General features: G+C 40.2%; 1 protein-coding gene across 1 annotated transcript; it reads left to right on the forward strand.

Annotated features, from left to right (window-relative positions):
- The first annotated feature begins 3,340 nt into the window (after positions 1-3,340).
- On the forward strand, positions 3,341-5,370 carry ifitm5 (interferon induced transmembrane protein 5). The gene is made up of 2 exons (XM_084016884.1): positions 3,341-3,604; positions 5,148-5,370. Exons 1-2 carry the CDS (start codon positions 3,398-3,400, stop codon positions 5,367-5,369), a joined length of 429 nt encoding a protein of 142 aa, XP_083873010.1. The 5' UTR covers positions 3,341-3,397; the 3' UTR covers position 5,370.
- Positions 5,371-8,775: the final 3,405 nt, after the last annotated feature.

Genomic DNA, 8,775 nt, shown 5'->3' on the forward strand with positions numbered 1-8,775 from the left:
ATTATTGTAACCATTGTCATGGTTGTAAAAACGAATGAGGCATACTCAAGTTACAGGGACAATACAAATTGGCATTACCCTAATGTACATTACCCTAATATTAAATATGGGTAGAGTTGCCTGCTGCTGTGGCTTAGTGATGCTTGTGGTTCTGTGCTTTACACTTAGAGCACAATTTTTTAACCTTATACCATTTTACTTGTATTCTGCAAAACTAATACAGATGTGTTTGTGTTACAAACGTGTTAACTCATCCATGTTTTCCTTACTGACAATCAATAATACCCTTTTATGCCAGACTTTGTTATTAAATTCTGATTTCCTTTCGACAAGGCCTGTCTCCTAGCATTGTTCAAAAAAAGAGAACAGTTTAATCTGTCAATAAATATGTCTTATCAAAACTCTGAAATATGCTTGTGAGTTATTTTTTAAATGATGAATTAACAGATTGTATTTCAATACACGATGACATGATTTTCCTAATTTCTACAAATTACGACATTTTGACATTTACAGTAGTGGCAATTAAAAAAAAAGTAATCTACCTTTTATAGCCTACATTTTAAGACATTTTAGTTTTTGTATTGCTACCCCATGCTTCAATAACTGGGTAAAAAAAAAAAAAAAAATTAAAAAAAAATTATTGTGTATACAATCGAAAATATAACAAATTATTATTACAAAAATGACAAAAACGATTCTAATACGGGTCAGTTTTGACCCACTTATGGAAGAAATTATAGGGTTGAATCACTCATGCATCTAAGGCTTAAAAAAAGTCTTGTTTGATTAGATTTGTGTGCCTTTGATAAACGGGTAGATGGATGCATTGACATATTTTTTTATTTCTTTCATAAGTAATTGAAGAAACATTAGAGAGGCTGAACTATTTGTATTGCATCACTGATAGAACACATGTTTTAAGGGAAGAAAACATACATTAAACAAATACATTATAGGCCTAATGTATAAAGAAAATGTTTATATAGCAATTATGTAGGACAGTAAAACCATCGCAGCTTGGTCCACAAAACTTTTACAATTGTATTAAAAATCAAATTTAAAATAAAAACGAATTATTACATAAAAAAACGATTGTAGAAGATAACAGAAAGAAACCAATAGTCCGTAATGCCATGCTTTCACTATATAACGAGTTGTGTTCGCCAAGCAGGATACGGAGCAGAGTGGCGCAGCGGAAGCGTGCTGGGCCCATAACCCAGAGGTCGATGGATCGAAACCATCCTCTGCTATTTTTTCGTTTTCTTGACATTTGTAGCTTTGTTTTACTTTTGCGAACACGTGTCATTTATGTAACTACAAATTAACTTCGAAAAGTTTATTTTGCATTTTGTAAGCAGTCGGAGTAATGTTTCTGTGTATATCGTTCGGCTACACATCATACAGTTAAGTATGCACATACAACAATTACTCGACGTGGAGGACACCTTCACCTTGTATCGTTATACTTTGCACTAACCTCTTTTAACAGTTCTCAGCAACATGACACAAGCGTGGTCGTTTTCAATGCTGTACGGGTGTGACGCGCTATAAGACGAGCTGCTCTGGGTCCAGATGAGCTCAATGGCAAAATTAAATTGCAATGGCCAGGTTTCAACCAGTAGAGGGCAGTCACCATGCATAACATAGGAATTCCAATTCAAGTACTTTGCAGTCAAGCTATGGAATTGAATCAATCAACGCCACTAAATAGACACATACACGTTGGTGTTCGCTGTGTTCCCTGTGCAGCCCCTTGTAGAAATGTACATCTGCTAAGCACGAGGTGACAACTGTAAAGAGATAGGCCGACGAGGCAATGTTTACAGTCCTACTTTGACTGCAACTGGAGTGTTTTGGAGAATCATTCAGATTTTCTTCTCAGAATTCTGACACTGTCTGACTGATAATGATGTGGCCTGAACTCAAAATGTGCTTTTGTTTTGTGAAAACTCCTCACTACTGTCGAAATCTCACATGCTTCACATCCAAACAAAGACAGCAACATGCCAGCGTCCCCCGACACTGACTGGGGAAACCTGTAAGAATATGAGTAATGCCTGTTGTCCCTTTTTCGCATGGCATTAAACACCTATTTCCTGCAATGGGGATGCTGAGTGACCATCAGCAGTAGACTGTGGTCGTACTTGGAAACTCCAATGTGTGTAACTAAATGGATTTGATGTGCTAAAAATGTAATAGCCTACTGAGCCAATCCTGTCCTGTAAAAAGAAAGATTTAGTCAAAGTAAAACAGATGTAGCCTCGTTATCTCTTAGCCCTCTCAATTACAGTTTTATCATCTCTGTTTTGTCATTTGTCAAGCACAGAGATGCTACCTTGTGTTGTAAGGGCTGCCAATACCAACCATTTCCATTATAAATTAACCTGCTGAATAATTTGGGATCAATTGGTTTCTTGTTTTGTCCATTAAATTTGAGAAAATATTGAAATATACCTATATTAGCATTTCCCAGAGCCCGAAGGTGCCACCCTTAACTTGCTTGTTTTGGCTGACTAGCAGCCAAAAACCCAAGATATTCTGTGAAGATTAGATCAAATACAAATATTTCTACAGGATTACGGCAGCAAAGAGCAAAGTGCAACAAAGAGGCAAAACAGAAGAAATATAAGAAATAAGTAAAAGTAAATATATTAAAAATAAGTAACAGTAAAACGTTTAAATGAAAAGATATATTAGTGGACATTTTTAATGGGTCTGCTCAGTCTCTTCCTGTCAGCAGTCGAGATGCTGCTGCCCCAGCAGACCACATAAAAAGATGGCTGACGCTACCACAGAGTCAAAAAGCTCCTCAAGGTTGCTCCCTGCACTCAAAAAGACCTCGTCAGCAGAGTCTGCTCCGTCCCTTTTTGCAGAGTGCATTTGAGTGGTCCAACCAGTCCAGTTTATTGTTCAGGTGAACACCCATACTTAAAATATTTCACCATGTCAAGCTGCTGTAACAAGCTTGTGCAGCGCCATCTTGAAACTATCACGTATCACAATGACATGAAGCAAAACTTTGCATTTGGGCAGCTGGACCAGAGAAAACTAAGGTGATTGGGACTTTGGTGGAAGACACCTTGCACTGCTCCCATGAATCTATTTGATGTCTCTTTTTCTGTCTTCTCTCTCATATACCGCTTTCTGTGTCTAGTTATCTCTATTTCAGTCTCTCTCAGGCCTGACCACATAATGACAGACCTGCTATATATTAAAGGACCCTGCCCATGCGTCCCCTCCTGGTCACCTCCCTCTTCATGGGCCTTTATAAGTCTCTCATACGGGGGGGGGGGCACTACTTTCCAAAGAGGGACCGTGCACAAGCTTCTGGAAGGCTCACCACTTCACAAACCCAGCTATTCACTCACAGGGGATCATCTGTCTAAACGCTAACATGGACAACCATTCGTACAACTTCCCCTCAGACTGCACCCCGCTCACCAACTGTAAGTCCGCCCGTAAGCCGGCCGGATCCACCGTGGTGAACATGGACAACACCGGGAAGAATCCTCCCCGGGACTATCTAGTCTGGTCGCTGTGCAACACCTTGTACGTCAACTTCTGCTGCCTGGGATTCATGGCTCTCGTTTACTCCATCAAGGTGAGATCTTGTGCTCCTCTTTTAACTTTTGTGCCACATTTGTAAGTTTTAGTTTGGACTTCATCAATCATGCAACAGCCAAGAAACTGAGGAGTCAAAAGGAAAAAGATCAGGCTGTCGTGATGAAAGATTCTCTCCACTGATGTGTTTTACAGCCGGATCTAACAACACAAGAGCCAAGCCATTGTTCACTGTCATGTGAAATTGTTTTATTTGACACTGTTATATTCATTAATACTATTTTTTTTTTATATTTTCAAATATATTTCTCAGCCTTCACCATTCAGTGTAAATCCAAGCTAACTTCATTGATGTTTATTAAGTGATCTAAAACGTGTTCATAAAACTGTTTCATTACCGTAACTGCGAGGTAGAAACATGAAAATAGACTTGACAAGACAAGAGAACAATTTTGAAATAAGTTAACAATATACAATAATGTATCATTTGTTTAGTGACAGTCCGGTGAAACCTAATCTGCAGAAGTAAGGAATCTAAGGGGAGTATTTCTGTAGAAATAGACAAAACTTTGGCAAATCTGGCAAGGGAAAGCAATGGTGCAGAGATGAATGCCAGCAGTATAATTTCTAAAATTAGGAGAAGGAATTTAGAGTGCCAGACTTGTACAATAGGTTGGTTGAAAACAAGTGTAAATGTATCATGTATCCCATCATGTAAATGCTGTTATGAAATCCATTATTTTTTAAATGGGAAAAAAGCAATGTTCAAACATTGGTCTCTACAATGTTTGAACATTGCTTTTTTCCCATTTAATGTTATTGTCCCAGTTCAGATGGCAAATGGTAGAAAGTTGGTGTACCCTTTACCACAGGAATGGCCTGCGGAGAAACAGGAACCTGTTTGGCAATGTTGTCTAACTTAAAGACGGTTCAATGATCCTGGAAAGACAAAGAATGTGACTGAATGAGGAATATGTTTGTGGAAAAACTCCCCACAAAAGCATACGCATACCCTTTATAGGTTTTTTTATTTTATTTTTTAATCTTGTGTCTGCATAGGGCACAGCTCTGAATCACAGGCCCAGTATTGGCTCAGCACTCAAATTAAAGACACTGACTGGCTGCTTGTCTGGGGAGTTAAAAATGGCGTAATTGGCATCTTCCTAATGGGCAAGTACTCATGGGAAATTAGAGAGTGCTAGGGAAAGACTCAGCCTAGTGCTTTCCAAAATGTATGGGTACACTTAGAAGCAGCTCAAGGATTTCATATCACTCCACCCTTGCTCAAACTTGAACCTGGTCTTGGAAAAACCGGGAATTATGGGACACGCTGTCATAACCTGATTGTAAACTGAACATTATAATATGTCTTTGTTTACCCCTCTCCTCTCACTTTTTACAGTGTACATCGGGTAAACTAAAACTTTTTTATGTACACAAGTTGTCGTTAGAAATAGCTGGACCATGTAGTAGAGTCGACACTTGTCTTCAACTCTCTTTAAGCTATATCGAAACAAAGTGTTTTTTTCTGCCTTCAGCGGCTGTATGTAATTATGTGAGTGTGTGCATGTCCCTCTGTGTAGGCCAGGGACCAGAAGACTCAGGGCAACCTACAGCTGGCCCAGGAGTGTTCGGACAAGGCCAAGTGGTACAACATCCTGGCCGCCGGCTGGAACATGCTGATTCCACTTCTGGTCGTCGTCCTGCTCGTCCTCCTGCTCGTCCACCTGGGCACGTCCGAGGGCTCCTTCGACTTCTTCGGGGAGGACGGCTTCCAAAGCTTCATGAAACTGTTCAGCTGGTAGATGGAGGCAAAGGAAGAGAGAGAGAAATAAATAAATAAATAAAAACAGATCAGTCTCAATATCAACCCATTCACGCTACCTGGGAGAGGGTATCCGATTGGATTCAGAAGTTGAGGGCTGACTTAATAGCTCCTAAGAATTTTAGCCAATCCAAGCCAAGCTTTAAAGGGAATCTACATGGAAATCAGGACCTGTGTGCTGGGCTAAAGTCTGCACCGCATTAAAATAACCCTAACTGGTGAGAAAGAGAAGTGTTTTGTGTATTATTAGAAGGTCCTCTTTGGGATGCACCAGTACTAAGGCAGGTATCAAACCTTCAAATAAGAGAATAAATTACTTTACTGCATTATAAGAGGTAGTTTAGATTGCATGCCAGTCTCCCAGACATGGTCGGTAGAAAAGTTGATAAGAGACAAAACAGCCTGAAATGGAAGAGAAGGGAAAAAACAGTTATAAAATGTGGTGAGATTGAGCAAGCAGCTACTCTTGGTCATTTTTGTTATTATTTATTGTATTTATGTTGAATGGGAATTTTGATGACAGCTGAAATCATCTTTAGTCAGGGTAGAAAGAGCAGAGAACAGAGGACTGTGGAGCCAAAGTCTGAATGTCACAATGATGACAAAGGATAATCAACATTCACCTCCCATTGTCATTTATTTTTCGTCTTTAAGCAGTTATTTTTAAAACATTTTGTTTCAACATACATCTGTTTTTGGTCATTATTCATGTATTTTTTGTTAGTATTTTGTGGTGTTAAGTATTTTAATTTCATATCATCTTACTGACCTCTTGTCAGTGAGCTAAATAAACCAGCTATTGTTAACTAAGTAATGCATTGAAAAATAAATCAGCCTTTCTTTTCTCTTTCACGATGCTTTTATTTACTTTACCTAGACTTAATTTTAAAGTCATCATTTTGCTTCGTAGGTTTGATTCTGGGGTGAGTCTGAGGAAACAGACAAGGCGTGTTTCTTTTTTCTTCAACTCAGCTGTGAGCCTGCTGCTGCACTATAAACAGATGATGCCGTTTTAGGAAACTGTGCAAGCGTGCCCTTGATTGTTAGGCTAGGCCGCCCCGGCAGACCACTACAGAGGAGCCGGGCGCAGGGTGGGGAGCAGCAGCAGGACAAGATCATTCCCACTCAATCTGCTCAATCTGGACTTTCAGCAGATGAAATGGCTCATGTTTTAGGAAAGACTAGTTTCTATTAGCCCTCTGCTGGATGGTTAGTGCCACAGGAAACTCTTCGAGTCTATGCATGGATATTACTGCTTGTATGTTGTGTGTTGTGCTGCAACATTTTAGGTTTCCAAAGATATAAATCCCATAGAAATGTTAAATAATGCGCCAGACGAGAACAAATATTAAATTGAATTATAATGCACCATTGGACAGGAATGCTTGTGTTTTTATTAATAAATTAAGGAGTGGAAAGGAGTAAAAATCTTGCAGAAAAATAAATCCAGATTTTACTTGCATATGAAATGTGAGATGCCATTGAGCAGCACAGAGACTTCATCTGAATGTCCTGTATGAAACCCTCAGAGGCTCCATTTGTCCTCCTCGTCCATCGTCTTTGATGACCCGGGTGTCCCGCTCCTCAAGACCTCCCACCCTCTGGACTCCCATCATATTAGCAGCCTCTCCTTTGCTCGCAACTTTATTTATACGCACCCAAATCACAGCCTCTAGCTTCCAACAATCTATTTTGCTCCTGTGGTCAGAGAGAAATGCTTACAGATGTTTGAGCCGAGGAGAATTACAGACTAGGAGCGGGCACTGACTCTTTTGAGGAGATGTTTACTACAGCAGAAGCCTGGGGAGGAATATATGTAGACACTATACACTTGGCATGGCACAAGTCAGGTTCGACAAACACTCCTTACCTTCCAACCTTAACTAAAACATTCTTGACTTTTACCCTAACCTAAACTTTATCATAAAAAGGAGTTTTATGAAAATAACTAGGCAGATAGTTCACTTTGGTCATACCAAGGACAATGTTTGTGGTGTTTACTGATAAATAATCCCAATTTAAAGAGATTTGGGTATTAATGTATTATTTGAACAATTAGTCTGAAAGGAATGTCCTTAAAGGTACAGAGTTTAGGATTTAGCAACATCTAGCAGTGAAGTTGCAGACTGCAACCACCTGAAACCTGTCCTGTGTGCCAAGCCTGTCAGAGTCCTACGATGGCCGACGCAAAGATGTGAAAACACAACAAGAGCCAAAGGTTGTCCTTTCTGGGATGCTATAGAAACATGATGGACGATTCCCTCAAGATGATCTGCTCGGTATGTTGATGGCTCAAAGGTAATGAAAACACAACGATTATCTACTAAACAACATGTATGTATTACTATACTCCATGTCTGCACTATACTCCAAGTTGATCCATTAATTTAACCTCAAACACTAAAACAACCCATCTTGATAAAATGTCCTTCTCTATCTTTCTCATGTTAACCATTAACAAAAAAATAAATGCTACCAACACTATTATAAACAAGCTTCCTGCCTGTAAAGATCCACTATAAATCACAACAATGTTCAACACATTGGACTGCGTCCTACATGTTTGCTTGTGCATCTGTTATACAGCTTTAAAGTCAACAGCCTGAACAAAAGCAAAGAAAACCCTTGAGGCTGCAAATGTTAAAGCGTGTTAGAGCAACATATTGTGTCTTGTCTGACACTGCACACAAGATGGTGCAATAGTGCAAGAGGCAAGCTCAATGAGTATCCAGTGTGGAAAGGGTTCATCTTCTGGCGGGTATTTAGACAAGCTGAAAGTACAACAGACGTTCATGATCCCAGTGGATTAATACAATTCATGATACCCATTGAAATGCCACATGGACGTTAATTGTCTTCTGGCTCAACAACCTGTGTCACAGTTCTGTATTCAACCCGGCTAAACCAGTCATCTCACTCCCCATTCAGACTCACCGCAGACTTTTCCATTCAGTAGCTACTTCACTTCCACTTTTCCACTCACCTGTTGCAGACAGCTGCTCTGAATCTCTATTCAAACCAGTATAAAGACTCCTGCTTCACACACAATCACCGCCAGACTGTTCGCCCTTCGCATGCCAGACTTTCCGGAACTTTTCTCCAGACTGATTCCCCGGTGCTGACCCTGCCTGTCTCCGACTCACCTGCCTCACCTGAATCCCGGATATCACCTCAGCATTCGTTCCCTGACCTTGATATTTGAGCTGTCGTGGTTTCTGTCTGCCCTTGGCTTTTTGAATTCCTCCGAAGCTTTGACGTGAGCCTTTCTGCCATTCTACCTGTGGTGATGGTCTCACCACGCTGCAGCACGAACAGCAGTGGTGGGTATAGTCATGGGCTGCACAGGCAGCCACCCATCCATCCATCCACTCATCCATCCATCCATC

Source organism: Eutrigla gurnardus, assembly GCF_963514095.1.
Source record: "Eutrigla gurnardus genome assembly, chromosome: 9".
NCBI lineage: Eukaryota > Metazoa > Chordata > Actinopteri > Perciformes > Triglidae > Eutrigla > Eutrigla gurnardus.

What these genes read in the sequence shown, in the direction of transcription:
- ifitm5 (XM_084016884.1), top strand. Translation starts at nt 3,398, where the DNA reads ATGGACAACCATTCGTACAACTTCCCCTCAGACTGCACCCCGCTCACC. An exon ending in CTCTCGTTTACTCCATCAAG is followed by an intron (nt 3,605 to 5,147) that starts GTGAGATCTTGT and finishes CCCTCTGTGTAG; the next exon opens with GCCAGGGACCAGAAGACTCA.